The sequence below is a fragment of the Rhineura floridana genome, chromosome 3 (assembly GCF_030035675.1).
Source record: "Rhineura floridana isolate rRhiFlo1 chromosome 3, rRhiFlo1.hap2, whole genome shotgun sequence".
Lineage (NCBI taxonomy): Eukaryota > Metazoa > Chordata > Lepidosauria > Squamata > Rhineuridae > Rhineura > Rhineura floridana.
The window spans coordinates 183,077,948-183,093,039 of NC_084482.1; the positions used below are offsets into that span (position 1 = coordinate 183,077,948).

Sequence of the window (15,092 nt, forward strand, 5' to 3'; positions counted from 1 at the left end):
AGAGGGGATCAGCTGAAGCTTGGTCCCCTCAACCCAAAGAAAACAACGCCCTAAGACCCAACTGAAGATCCCCCCCAAAAAGGTCACATCCTCGCTCGGAAAGATGCACCCCATCATCTCTATAAAGGGTTGGGCAACGAAACTTGATTCTGTCATGGGGTATAAAGGCACCCCCAAGTGACAGAATCAAGTTCCTAACTTTCTTATTGACCCATCGCCGCGATCTATCAATCCCGTTGGGGTGAATAGCCCCCCTCCAGACTCTACACTCCAGCATATCTGACCACACTATAATCAGGTTCGGATATGTATGCCCAATCAAACTAACGTCTTGCCTGACCCTGCATAGCAAGTCCACACCAGGATGCTGCACTAGGTCGTTCTCACCCAGATGCAAGAATATGATCTGGGGTTGATGTCGAGAAGACATAATCCTAAATATTGTGGGCAACAACTCCCCCCACATCATGCCACGCCTGGTCGTCCAGGAAATTGTTGCACAGTCAGACAGCTGCAGCTGGGTCCCAGCCAACAAAGAAGCAGCTCTCTTATGTGCCCAGAACAAAATAGAATGCCCACACATGACGATCCTTGCCGGAACTGGGAGGTTCCAAACACCTGGAAAGAACGAAAGACAGGTTAGCTTAGAGTCACGGCCAAATGTAACATTTAAAAGCAGCTGAACGCCATCATCCGATGGCCTGGATGCTTTCCATACACGAGGGCCACAGCCGTAGCCGCACCAATCTGGAAGGAGTGCATTCCATACTCTCCTGAATCTCGCCCACTGCCCAACAAGGCCCGCCAAACGGCCCAAAATTGAAACTGCGTAAGGGCGGATCCGTCGAGATGTATGAAGAAATAACGCTGGCACACTGGCCTTATGGAAAGAAAAGCCCTTAAAGTGGCTACAGGGCATAGGACAGGTACTGTGCAGCTATGAAATGTCACGACTCTACCGTGACCCTTCTGATCAGTCTTGGAGACACGCAGGGAGAGCATTACAGAATTGTTGCCCAGGACGCAATCACTCAGGCATAAAGCCCTGTAAGACTTATCCTTCTTGGAAGATGCCAATACTTCACCAGAGCGAAAAGCCCCATAGAAAGTCACTAAGGCCACTGCAGTAAACAGCTGTGTCTCATAAGAGGAAGAACACAGTGTAACAAATAGGGGCAAAATTTGCATGAGCACATCAGGGGTGATGGGCCTCCTGTGATCCAGAGCTCTAGGAGCAGAGTGCGACCAGCCTTCAAGGACCTTTCACACTCTGAAATCGGAGGTATAATCTAGAATGCCCTTAGCCTTGGAGATAAAGGCGAGAGCCAACAGGGTACCTGCTATGGTACTAACAGAAGTACCCTGTCCTTTGAGAAAGACTATAAATTGCAGTAGCTGCAATACTGGAATAGGCCAGTCCGCTGGCAGAGCGTGTGAAATGCGAAAAGCTTGGAATTTATCAAAACCACGCTGATATGCTCTCTGAGTACTAAGGGCCAGAGCCGAAGCAATGGCGGCCTCAACTTCTATCTCCCAAGGTTCCACAGGAAAGGCGGCATCGGGACTGGATCGGGTGCAGCTCCAGGGGCCAACTCCCGAAATTGCTGCTGAAATCGGGAAAGGGCATCAGCCACTGTGTTCTGCAGGCCCGGGACATGCTGAGCAACAAAAAGAAGATTAAATCTTAAGCATTGCAGAACAAAGGCACGCACAAGGCGCATAACCCTAGGAAACTTAGAGGATTGAGAATTGACTACCCAAACTGTGGCCTGATTGTGCGATTCTGAAGAGACTTCCGGTTTAGCTTCTTTCCGGTAAGACGTATCTCTCTTCTTGTGCTATTTATTTTCTTTAAAATCATCCATGAGACTCAAAATAAGAAACAAAATCTTATCAAACGGACAGTAAGACTAAGGCGAGTCGTAAAAGACCTTGGAAACTTCCTTTAAAGTTAAACCTGGCTTTACGAACTGAGAGTAAAAGCTACAAAGCTATAAAGTGCGATTCCGAAACACTTCAGCCCATATATGAACGGCCACAACTATAGGAAAAAATTCCAAAAAGGTTAGATCAGAGGTAATGCCGTCTATCCTCCAAGATTCTGGCCAAGTCTCTGCACACCACTGGGATCTGAATATAACGCCAAAACCTGATCCCCCTGCAGCATCAGAGTGCACCTGCAATTCCGCCTCTATGAGCAAGTCATCTCTCCAGAAGGAGCATCCATTGAAGCTTTCCAGAAATGTGAGCCACATGGATAAATCCTCCCTCATCCCAGATGACACTCTAATATAATGAAAACACGAGCGCACTCCTTTCATTGCCTCGCAAAGGTGCCTAAGGAAGGCTCTGCCAGGAGAGATCACCTTGGAAGCAAAAACCAGGTGACCAACAATCTCCTGGAGTTGCAAGAGAGTGAGTTTCTTATAAGTCACTCCCTCCCAAAGTCAAGCCTTCAGGGCAGTCAATTTATTAGCAGGCAATCGAGAGCACTGCTCTACAGTGTCTAACTGGATGCCCAAAAAGGTGAGGCAAAAAGAGGGGCCCTCCGACTTTTCAGGAGTCAGAGGGACCCCCAGCTCATCTGACAGCGCCATGAAGGCTTCCACTAAACACATACAGTGGGAATCACCTGCAAGGCCTGCAAACAAGAAATCATCCAAGTAATGTGCTGTGAGGGAGGAGTGAGTACACACTCTCAGCGCCCACTCCAAGAAAGAACTAAATGCCTCAAAGGCTGCGCATGAAATAGAACAACCCATAGGCATTGCTCTATCTACATAATACTGGCCCTGAAACATAAAGCCTAATCAATCCACGTCTGCCGGGTGTACAGGGAGCAGGTGAAAGGCAGACTTTATGTTGAACTTTGCCATTAAAGCGCCCCTGCCAGCCGAGCGCACTACTTTCACAGCTTCATCAAATGAAGTGTACTTAACTGAGGCCATATCTTGAGGTATGCCATCATTGACTGAATCTCCCTTGGGAAAAGACAAATTGTGAATCAGGCGATACTCACCCGGCTGTTTTTTGGGAACTATCACAAGTGGAGAAACTCTCAAGTTCGGAAAAGGAGGGAAGGGAAAAGGACCTAAAATCCTATCTGCATCAAGTTCCTTACGGAGTTTGGCCAAGACCACTGTGGCCATATCTCTGATGGAAGTCTGATTGGGGGAGCAAGTGGGAATCCTCGGACCCACATAAGGAATCCTTTAGGTAAATATTCAGCCATCTGTTTATCAGGATAGAGCTGCAACCATCTAGCAAGGGGACCTAGTTTGATAGGACTACTGGCCTTGCGACGAGCCACTGCCACCACCTGAACCACATTTTTGCTGTGGTTGATCTCCAGCTCCCTGTTTTGGCTGTTGAGCCCTCAAACAGGAGAAGCTGGAGTGGTTTCCACCACAAGCTCAGCAAGCATGTCTGAACCTACATGGGTGCCTGGCACAACGCCCCAAGCTGTTAAAGCTCCAGCAGACCTGGTGGGATTGGGCCCACTGCGGCCCCTGGTCAGAACCGGAGGCCTGAGCCTGTACACACACTAATAAGTGCCCACTATCAGCTCTATCACCCAATGTTGGCCTTGCCGGGGTCATAGACCTGAGCCAGAGGCCCAGGTGTTCAATGTCCCAGCGTAGTGATGGATCCAATGCCGCTCGCTGCCTAAAATTCTCATCATACCGCAACCAGAGAATTCTCTAAATGCACGATGAATAATGTCCTGATACTTAATCATGGACAACGCACAAGAGGGGTAAGCCTGAGTCATTACGCCCATGTATACTGTATAAGCATTGAGCCAATTAGGCCAAATGCGATCTACCTTCTTCTTTTTGGCTGCTTCTTTGTCAGATTCAGCGGCCTCCTTTTTTTGTGTCTCAGACACACGGAACAGGAAATACATCTATGTACTCTCCTCTCCAAATCTTCTCCTTTGTGGCCAACAGAAGGTGATCACCCAAAGGCAAGGCAGTGTCGCCCTGGGGATAAACCCCTTGTGGCAAGGGCAAAGGAGTAGAGGCCCTCAGAGGCCACATTAGGCTGCCAAGGCGTCACAGCCGCGGCTGGCCAAGGAAGCTGAGGGTGCAATGGAACCAAAACCCCTCCCATGTATGCCATCTGCTGGTGGGACCCCACATATGACTGTGCGTAGGTAGAAGGAGTACCTGTGGTGCAAAATGTTCACCTGCCATCAGCGCTGGAGGCGCCACCACAGTGGGAGACACACCCCAGGGGACCTCGATAGCAGCCGCCGCATTTAAGGACCCAGGATACGCAGCAGAGAAATAAGGAGAAGTCAAAGAACTGACGGCAGGCAACGAAGGTGACCCGGAAGGCAAAGCCACTAGTGCAGCATTTCCAACTAGTGGGCCACCAGATATTGTTGGACCACAGTTCCCATCTTTCCTGACCATTGGCAATGCTGGCTGAGGCTGATGGGAGTTGTGATCCAACAACATCTGGTGGCCCACTAGTTGGGAAAGGCTGCACTAGTGGGAGCGCAGAGACCGTTGATGTGCTCTCACGGTGCAAGGCAGGCTCAGCAGAGGTAGAGGCCTTCTCTAAGATGTTAATCCAGGCAACTAGGTCAGAAAGAAGAGAAGCCTTAGTGACTTTTGATGCCAACCTCCGAGATTTCTTACCTCTCAACGATGAACTGGGGCCCGCCTCTGGGTCAACTGGAGCCAAGCGCTCCCTTTCCAAAGCCTCTACCCTTGCCACCAACACCCTAACTGCTCCCATGTCCTCTTCTTCATCTGAAGACAAATGTTGCAAAGTAGGACGCTTCTCAGGCTTCTTCACAACGCTGACACCACACTTCTGCTTGACCTTCCTTGGAGGCATCTTCACCAAAACCCTGCACAGAGACGCTGAGCGTATGAAATGCAGACGAAATATAAAAAGAGAATAACAAATAGCTCCTTACAAAACTATATATATATATTTGTTGTTGTTATGTGCCTCCAAGTCGACTACGACTTATGGCGACCCTATGAATCAGTAACCTCCAAGAGCATATATATTTATATATATATACACACACACAAATAATTAAGAGCAAACAATATATCTTAAGCAATATCAAACACAATATAATTTTTTTACAACTAAATGAACTAAAGTACTATGATTATTACCTAAATTAAATAACTAAATGAAAAACCAATAATATTAAATTTTTATGATGAACTAATGCTCTAAATATTTATTTAATAATAAACCAAGAAATTAGAACAGCCCACACTCAATCTCGCTACTGTAGACCCCTAAACTTTGGCAGGATTAGCAGAAGAAAAAGGGGGGGAGGGGGTTCAAGAACAGACAACTAGGCTAGCATAGGCTGGGGGGGTGGTTAATGCCTTCGTGTGAGAGCAGAAAAACTGCCTCCAAATGGCCCTGGAGAGCAAAAAGGGGGGATATACAAGCTGCCCAGCTACAGCCGGAAGGCTCGCTGCTACGACCTCACCAAAAACACCCTTTGTGAAGCTCGCTAATGAGGCCTAAGGGGGGGAAAAGGAGGGCGCCTCATCCTTACGTGACCCACAACCTGCTGGCCGGCGGCCATGTAGGCCCGGTGGGCCAAAGCCAACAGCCGCTGATGAGGCACGAGCCGCAGGCCCGATCGTGCAGCTCCGGCTCAATCAAAGACCGCAAACGAAGTAGAGAAGGTCACTGTAGCTGGATGATCCAAGCTGAAGACGAATGGTCCAAGCCGAAGACAAGACAAGTAAGAGCCTCTCTCAACCTCTGCATATGATGCTGCAAGGCAAAGAAAGGCGTGAATTGAAGGAGGAGCGGGCTTATAAGTCTGCTCGTCCCTTCGTTCTATTGGTCAGTGAGACCCACCTGACCCAGCTCTGAATCCTTCAGGAATGTTCCCGAGTCTTCCAAAAAGGTGGGGGTGGCAGCAAACTCGCCCCTGCATTGGGCAGCAACACCATTATCCCAGTGGTGCAGACAGTTATCCCAAACCTTCCTTATATCTGACTTTATCCAATTTACTTTTTGTCAGGGGAAAACTAATTGGCAGCTGGATATACAAACTAGGCACAGCAGGGGAAAACATCTGAGATATAGCATTTGAATGCATGCCAGCTTGCCAAGTATCATGGATCTCAATGCACATGCACTTTCACATGGGACTGAATCGGCCTTGGTTGCCCTGATGGATGACTTTTATTGGGAGAAGGACAGGGGGAGTGCGACCCTGTTATTCTTACTTGATCTCTCAGCAGCTTTTGATACCATTGACCATAGTATCCTTCTGGGCCGACTTGGTGAGCTGGGTATTGGAGGCACTGCTTTACAGTGGTTCCGATCCTATCTCCAGGGTCATTCTCAGAGAATAGCATTGGGTGACTGCCTTTCGGCCCCCTGGCAGTTGTGCTGTGGGGTGCTGCAGGGCACCATCTTGTCCCTCATGCTGTTTAATCTATATGAAGCCCTTGGGAGCAGTCATCAGGAGCTTTGGGGTGAGGTGTCAGCAGTATGTGACGATACCCAGCTCTATTTCTCTGTAACATCTGAATCGGGAGAGGCTGTGCAAGCCCTGGACTGCTGCCTGGACTTGGTGGTGGGCTAGATGAGGGCCAATAAACTGAGTCTGAATCCTAGCAAGACGGAGGCGCTGTGGGTTGGTGGTTCCAGAGTTCGGATAATTGGTCAGTTGCCTGCTTTGGATGGAGTAATACTCCCTCTGAAAGAGCAGGTCTGTAGTGTGGAGGTGCTCCTGGATCCATTTTTGTCGCTAGAGGCCCAGGTGACCTCAGTGGCTAGGAGTGCCTTTTACCAGCTTTGGCTGATAAGACAGCTGCGGCCGTTTCTGGACCGGGATTAGGGTTGCCAGGTCAGAAGCATCCCAAAACCTGAGATTTTACGGGCGGGCCCCAGTGATGTCACAGGGGCAGGCCTGAGTGATGTCATTAATCATGATACATTAAGCATCAATCACAGTTGCTTTGAGCATACAATTAAAAAAAAATCTGATTGGAAATTAAGCTAGAAATCTTAGCTAAAAGATGGAGCCTGGGTAGGGAACATTTAATCTTGCCTACTTTGGCAAGAAGGGTTTAAGTGCCGACAGGACAGGACAGTCACCAGAAGGCCACTGTAGGAAGAAAGGAGCCTAGTGTTGTGGAGATGTTAGATGGGAGCATTCGGGATTAAAGATGGATGTCCCTGAAGGCTGCAATTCTAAACACACTTACTAAGGGACTAAGCCCTATAGAACTCAACAAGACTTACTTCTGAGTAGATATAGTTTGGATTGTGCTGTTGGTAAACCTTGACTAGGGTTCCTCTACAAAGACATCCATATCCAAGCAGGGTTGGCAACCCCCTGCCTGGAATGCCCTGCCCTTATCTTTTAATGTGGCTGCTCCAAACTTCTTTACAGATTTGACCCGTCACTTCAGAAACAGGTCTGAGAAATTAGTAAGAGTAAGAAGATTCTCTACCCTTTCTGTCTACCCTGTCGGCTGCTATAAACTCACTTTGAAAGCTAACCCAATTCCAGTGAGTAATAACTGACAGAGAGAAAACACACATAGTTTGGTCTACCTTCACAGGCAACAGCTTGGGAACCACAACTGCAGCCACACTTTCAAATATGTGGATTCTCTTTTACCACTATTGGGCAAGAAACAAACTGCCATGGAACCAACAAGGTGCATCATCAATGGGTTTTAGGGGGTTGAGCTGAGCAAATGCAACCACTGCTGTTGCTTCGATGGATGTAAGGGAGTGAGGTTAACGGTAAATGAAATGCAAACAAAAAATGAAAAACAAAAGTCAGTGATGCTTTCCTAAATGCGATACCATGCCAAACACAACAAGATTCCTATGAGTAAGGCAGACAATTTAGCATCCCACAACCAGTCAGGATTCATAACCGAAAACCAAAACTACAAAAATCCTGGCATCCAGTCAGTTAATGCAGAATGCTGCGGCATGATTTGGTGACATGAGTGAGATCCTATCAGCACATAATACCTCTGCTCTGAAATCTGCATTGGTTGCTGATTTGCTACCAGGCCAAGTTCAAGCTGTGCTTTCCATGTATGGGTGCCACATAATACTTGTTCTGCTCTTGTAAGAAATCAGTCCAGTAAAGTGGGAGCATTTTGGATACTCTGTTCATAGGGTTTTCGTGGTAAGAGGTATTCAGAGGTGGTTTACCATTGCCTTCCTCTGAGTTTGGACACATATCATACTTTGGACACATAGTGAGAAGACATGATTCACTAGAAAAAATACGGAAAAACAGAAGGGAGTAGAAAAAGAGGAAGGCCAAACAAGAGATGGATTGATTCCATAAAGGAAGCCACAGACCTGAACTTACAAGATCTGAACAGGGTGGTTCGTGACAGATGCTGTTGGAGGTCACTGATTCATAGGGTCGCCATAAGTCAAAATTGACTTGAAGGCACATAACAACAACAACGAAGTGGCAGCACCTACGCTTTGGAACTCCTTGCCTATTGACATTAGGCAGATGCCTCTTTTCAGCACTTGCTAAAATTATTTTTGTTTAAGCAAACCTATCCACACATGTAGAAGCTATTGTGTCTTTAAATCTGTTGAGAGGACACATTGCTGGTCGCATCGTTGCAAGCACTTTGTCCACGTCCTCAGGCCACATCGACTGAAACAGTTCCCAAGAATTTGCAGCAGACGTTGAACTGGACACCTGACTGGGGACTTGGTAGATGTGGATGGGGCATCAAGATTGCTACAGATGCGAGTAACTTTACCCTCAAAGTGCACTGCAAACAATTCACTGTGGACCTCTGAAGGGTCTAAAACTCCATTTCCTGGAGCTGATGTGAACAGACCCCTGACAATATGGAAAAGCTCCACTGGATGGCTACTTGAGGATGCGATGGTGGCAGAGAAGTGGGACTTCTTTGCCATCCATACCGCTGCACAATAGGCACAGTTATGATGTTTTACTCATGCCCGATCAGCCTCACAGCATATCTTTTGCCACTTGCCCTCTAGCCATCATACTGCCAGTTTCATTGCCCCTAGCTCACTAGTGTAGTAAGGAGCAAACTGGGCTCCAAAATGCTGGAGAGGGTGCTCAGGGGCAACCATGTCAAGAGCCCAATGTGCCTTGCTGTTCCAGTGTGAGAAGGGCTTCAACAGGTTTACCTGCTCTGTCTACTGAGAACTCCCCCAAGGCATTCAGGAATCTAGTGGACTCCATTAGTTTCTGGGGGCAGACCATCTTAATCTATCCACCACCCCTGCAGGGAAGGATCGGAACCATAAGTGTAAACTTCACCAAGAAATGGCCTGACCATGACAATGGGATAGCATCCACCTTGCATCTCCAGACCACCCCTTCCTCCATCTGGAGCAAAAACCAAGTCAAGGGTGTGCCCTGCCCTATGCATCGGCATGGTGACAAATTGAGACAGCCCCATGGTCGTCATGGAGACCATGAAGTCCCAAGCTGGAACACTAGAGTCAGCCTCAGCATGGACACTGAAATCACCCAGGACTATCGTTCTGGGCTCCTCCAATACCGTAGCCGAGACGGCCTCCACCAGCTTGGTCAGAGAAGCTGCCAGGCAGCAGGGTGGATGATACACCAGCAGCAACCCTAGTTTACTGTCTCCTTGGCCTAACACCAGGTGCAGGCCCTCATAGCCAGTTCTAAGATAGTGTCATTTCCTAGGGACAAAGACAAAGTTCTGTGGACCACACCAACTGCTCCCCTCCCCCAATCCCTGCAGGCTGTGCTGGTGTTGCACTGAGTATCCAGCTGGGAAAAGCTGGGTCATATTGACTCCTCCTAGCTCACCCACCCAGGTCTCAGTTTGTTGTTGTTATATACGTTCAAGTCGATTACAACTTATAGCTACCCTATGAATCAGTGACCTCCAATAGCATCTGTCATGCACCACCCTGTTCAGATCTTGTAAGCTCAGGTCTGTGGCTTCCTTTATGGAATCAATCCATCTCTTGTTTGGTCTTCCTCTTTTTCTACTCCCTTCTGTTTTTCCCAGTATTATTGTCTTTTCTAGTGAATCATTCTGCTTTCTGACTCATAGCAGAGCAGAGCAGAGCAGAGCAGAGTAGAGGGAGCTGTCTCAGTTGGTCTACAGGTGAGGATATATAAGCAAGCCAGCTTTCAGAGAGAGAGCGAACAAAGTGAGCAAACAGGGAGGGCAAACAGGAGTTTGACAAAGGAGTTCCACAGGGGAGGTCAAGGGAGAGGTCCCTAAGAAAAACAAACCCAAACAAATTACTAATTCTCCTTGTACAGTGCACCACATACCAGTGGGACTCTCAGGTTTACCCTGAAGTAGGACAGGACAAAACACAGGCCACTCCAAAACAAGTAGTCAGCAAGAAACAAAATGTAGAAGAGAGTATGAACGGGAAGGATGCTCCAGTGGTTGTGACCTGCAAGGTGTGTGCCATGTTTGTTTTCTTGCCTGCGAACAACATGGCATACATGTGCGACAAATGCAAGCTCGTGGCACTGTTGGAAGAAATGTGAGAGGCCTGGAACAGTGGGTGGCCACACTGAGGACTATAAGATAAGTTGAAGAGTTCTTAGAACGCTGGTACAACAGCAGCAAAGAGAAATGGAGGTGGAAGATCAACAGCATGTGGTAGCAGAAGAGGAGACTGCTTTGGAGAGGAACAACAAAGTGGAGGAAACTCCGTGGGAAAGGGTGACAGTTAGGAGCAGAAGGGTAGAAGACACCCTTCACCAGTGGAGCTATGGAACCGCTTTCAACCACTCGAGGAGGAGACTGGAGGACAGCCTGTGGTGAAAGAATTACAGGAGACCCCGTGCTGCAACAAGCAAGAGGCTGAAGCTCAATCAAGCAGGGATAATGAAACCACTCCCCACAACAAGAAGAGAAGAGTACTAGTAGTGGGAGACTCCCTACTGCGAGGGATTGAAACCCAAGTATGCCGAGAAGATCCGTGGACTCGCCAGGTATGCTGTCTACCAGGAGGACAGATTAGAGATGTGACGGAAAGGTTGCCATCACTCATCAAGCCCACCGACAGGTATCCCTTTCTCCTCATCCATGTGGGGACAAATGATACTGCCAAATGGAGCTATGAAGAAATCACATCAGACTTTGAAGCTCTGGGAAGGAAACTCAAGGACTTTGGGGCCCAGATAGTTTTTTCATCCATCCTTCCAGTACTTAGAAGAGAAGTAGAAAGGGAAAGAAAAATACTTTGTGTGAATGAATGGCTATGAAGGTGGTGCCGATGTGAGAGATTTGGATTCTGGGACCACGGGCTACGGTTCCTGGAAGATGGACTGCCCCAAGTGATGGGTTGCATCTCAGAAGGACTGGGAAGAATGTGTTTGGCCACAACATGGAGAAGTTCATCAGGAGGGCTTTAAACTGAATCCTAAAGGGGAGGGAGACGTTAACTTGGTGGTAACGACTGATGAGGGCTTATGCAGTCCAGAGGTTGGAAAAGTTACTTTTTTGAACTACAACTCCCATCAGCCCCAGCCAGCGCCATGCTGGCTGGGGCTGATGGGAGTTGTAGTTCAAAAAAGTAACTTTTCCAAGCTCTGTTATGCACAGTAGTGGGACCAGAGGGTTCGGCTCTAATAGGGCCCAGTAACAGTCCTCAGAAAAATGTAGTAAGGAAGCCAAGCCATAAATCACATGGTCTTTGATGTCTGTATACTAATGCGCAGAGCATGGGAAACAAGCAGGATGAACTTGAACTCAATACAGGAGGGCAATTACAACTTGATAGGTATAACTGAAACTTGGTGGGATGGCCCCCATGACTGGAATACAGCAATTGAAGGATGCAACTTGTTCAAGAAGAACAGAAGGAATAAAAAGGGAGGTGAAGTTGCGCTATATGTTAAAAATATATATCCCTGCACAGAAATACAGGAAGATGAGCTTGGTAGCTGCACCAAGAGTATCTGGATTAAAATTAATGGGCAAGTAATAAAAGGAATGTGGTGCTTGGAATCTACTACCGACCACCCAATCAAGGAGAAGATGAGAATGTAACTTTTGAAAAGCAAATTGCCAATGTCTATAGGAGGCATGATGTAGTAGTAATGGGGGATTTCAATTATCCCGATATCTGTTGGGAGATAAATTCTGCCAAACACGGCCCCTCCAAGAAATTTCTGACTTGTGTTGGAAATAACTTTCTCCTACAGAAAGTGGAGGAAGCAACCAGAGGATCAGCTATCCTGGACTTGATTCTAACCAATAGAGATGATTTGGTGGACGAAGCAGCAGTTACGGAAACTCTGGGGGAAAGTGACCACACCATACTTGAATTCTTGATTTTAACAGAAGCAAAACCTGAGAGAAGCTATACGTGCCCCCTGGACTTCAGGAAAGCTGATTTTTAATAAACTCAGAACAATTGTAAGTACCGTTCCATGGCAAGCCACCCTAATGAGAAAAGGAGTCCAAGATGGGTGGGAGTTTCTAAAAAAGGAAATTCTAAAAGCCCAATGGCAATGCCAAGCAATTCCAAAAAGGAAAAAAGGGGGAAACAGCAGAAGAAGCTGTACAGTGAAGGTCAGAGCTTGGAAGTAACTAGTTACAAGTAACGAATTACTTGTAATTCATTACTTTTTTGAGTAACGAGTGGGTAATTCCTTTACATTTTGATTGTAATAGAACTAGGAGTAATTTTACTACTTTTGTGGAGTAATTGTAACGTTTCCAGAATTACTTTTGGGCATTACTTGGGGGGGAGCAGGGGAAGTCTTCTGCTCCTCTGATTTGTGGATGAAAATCATGTGCCTCAAACTGGGCTTCTGTGCAGTGTCTCACTTTCCACATGCTCTGTGGATGGGTAGGAGGTGATGAGGGAGGAGGCGGAGAGTGAGATGGGGTGGAGAGTGGTGGTGAAGAATGGAGTGGAGGGGGAAAGGATCTGGAGGTCAAGAACATGGATAAAGGAGGACAAGGAGACAGCAGCAGAATGGAGATAAAGAACTGTGGAGGTGAAAGATGACAACGTGTGTGTGTGTGTGTGTGTGTGTGTGTGTGTGTGTGTGTGTGTGTGTGTGAGAGAGAGAGAGAGAGAGAGAGAGAGAGAGAGAGAGAGAGAGAGAGAGAGAGAGAGAGAATACTGTGTTTGCACTTGGCACACAAAGTGGCCTCCACCACCCTCTCTGGCTACTGTGCTGCATTTGCAGTATTTTAACTTTTTTTGCATCTCAGGGAAAAATGTTTGCTTGAGTGAGTGTCCTTTAGTTGGTGGCAGGGCAGGGTCTGGGAGGTGGTTAAGTGAGAGAGATTATGCTGGCTGGCTGAGTGGGGGGGGATTGCACTTGGTTTGACGTGCAAAGATCTGAGTAGTGGCTTCAGCCTCCCTCCCCACCACCCTTACCAGTGGAGAGACCACCATTGCTATCTTATGGATAAAAATAATTATTCTACTATCTCTGTATGTGTTTGTTTATTTTTAATGTTGTTTTAGGCTACTTAGATGTGCAGCAGCCAAGGCCAGCACCTTGTAGGCGGGTTTTTTTTAAGTAACTGAAATGTAATTGTAGTGATTACTTTGGAGGAAAAGTAAAGTAATCAGTTACTTTCAGAGCAATTGTAACAGTAATTACTACTGTTTTGGGCCATGTAACTGTAACTGTAATTTATTACTTTTTAAAAGTAATCTTCCAAGCTCTGGTGAAGGTGCCAGATGCACCTCAGTGCAGAGGGAGTTTCACAACTTAGTGTCTCCACAAAGAATGCCCTCTCCTTGGCCACCACCACCCTGAGCTTCTGAGGGCAGTGGAACTACTGAGAGGGCCCCTTCTGCTTATCTTAACATCCAGGGTCTGTAGGGAAGAAAACTGTCTTTGTGAACATACTGCTGAAGCCACAGGATTGAGCTTTTATTCCTGAAACAAATTGTTCATTGTTTTAGTCTAATGCTCTGTCCCATGTTTCTGGAATTTGATTCATGCATGTAGCAAACAGTGTTTTTCTAAAAATCATATTTTATCATCCAAGTGGTTCAGTTTGCTTAATTAGAATATGTTTTGCAGTGTCACTGATATTGAAATGATCTAATAATCAATGCACAGAATAGTATTTCTTATTTTCCAATAATACTGTAAGTTACCCGCTTTTGCTGCCCTGATTGTGTTTTGTTGTTTATCTTTAAGGTATAAGCTTTAATCTAAAGTCTGGTATTTGTCTCTTTCAGGTGAAGGCAGCTTCCAAATACGTGGATGTGCCCGTAAGCATTATTTAAACATGGGTCTAATTTTTTAATAATCAACAAAATTATGAGACTTTTTGTAATAATACCTGTTACCTATTTTTAGAAAAATAAGCCTTCTTTTATTTGCTTAAACTCTGTCTTAGCCATGACAAGCCTGACACTTGTACGAAACGTTTCTCAGAGCTGATTCATTCTGAAAGTTTTCCAGTAATTTTATCCTATTGATATGCTTGCTTTCATGGTTCTCTGTAAAATGCATCATGTGCTTTTTATAACCCAATAATATGCAAAACAAGGATGGGGAACGTTAGACCTGGGGCCTAGATGCAGCCCTCCAGGTCTCTATCTGGCCCTCGGGACTCTCTCAAAGCCACACCCTCACCAGTGCTGCTTTCCACCATCCTTGAGGGTTTTTTTCTGGCAGGAATGAGTCCTGGACCTCGGATGCTGATGCCTGCCTGTTTGGATTGAGGACAGTAAAATTCACATTTACTGCTTTGCTCACTTTGGCCTCTGTCCCAGCCCACCTTTGGCATGTAGTCCCCAGAAGATTGCCCAGATGTAAAAAGTTTTGTCCACTTCTGATATAAAATGTAATGAAATGGGAATGATGGAACAAATATAGTGCAAACCTGATGTGTCACCCTTTCCATAGTTATGTAGCCATGGTCACTTCTGCAGATTACCTGCAGTAGATCACAAAACATGGCTACAGAGTCATAATGAACAAAACAAGACATTGTTTTTTAAACACGTTGCACAATGTTACTATAAACACTCAGTTGTGTGCCTCCATTAGGGATCCTCCACCCAAATGCTGTCTGATATTTGATCATATTTTTAAATTAGGCTCCAAGCCAACACAAAGAATGGGTTTATGCACACTT

At 46.5% G+C, this 15,092-nt stretch overlaps 1 protein-coding gene across 13 annotated transcripts in view; it reads left to right on the plus strand.

Annotated features, from left to right (window-relative positions):
- Positions 1 to 15,092, plus strand: part of CADPS (calcium dependent secretion activator) — a 562,280-nt gene that overhangs the window by 490,229 nt on the left and 56,959 nt on the right. For all 13 annotated transcript variants that reach the window (XM_061622068.1, XM_061622066.1, XM_061622061.1 and 10 more), the window contains one exon: positions 14,188 to 14,220. In XM_061622068.1, the coding sequence (XP_061478052.1) occupies positions 14,188 to 14,220 (33 nt within the window). The remainder of the gene's footprint in view (positions 1 to 14,187; positions 14,221 to 15,092) is intronic.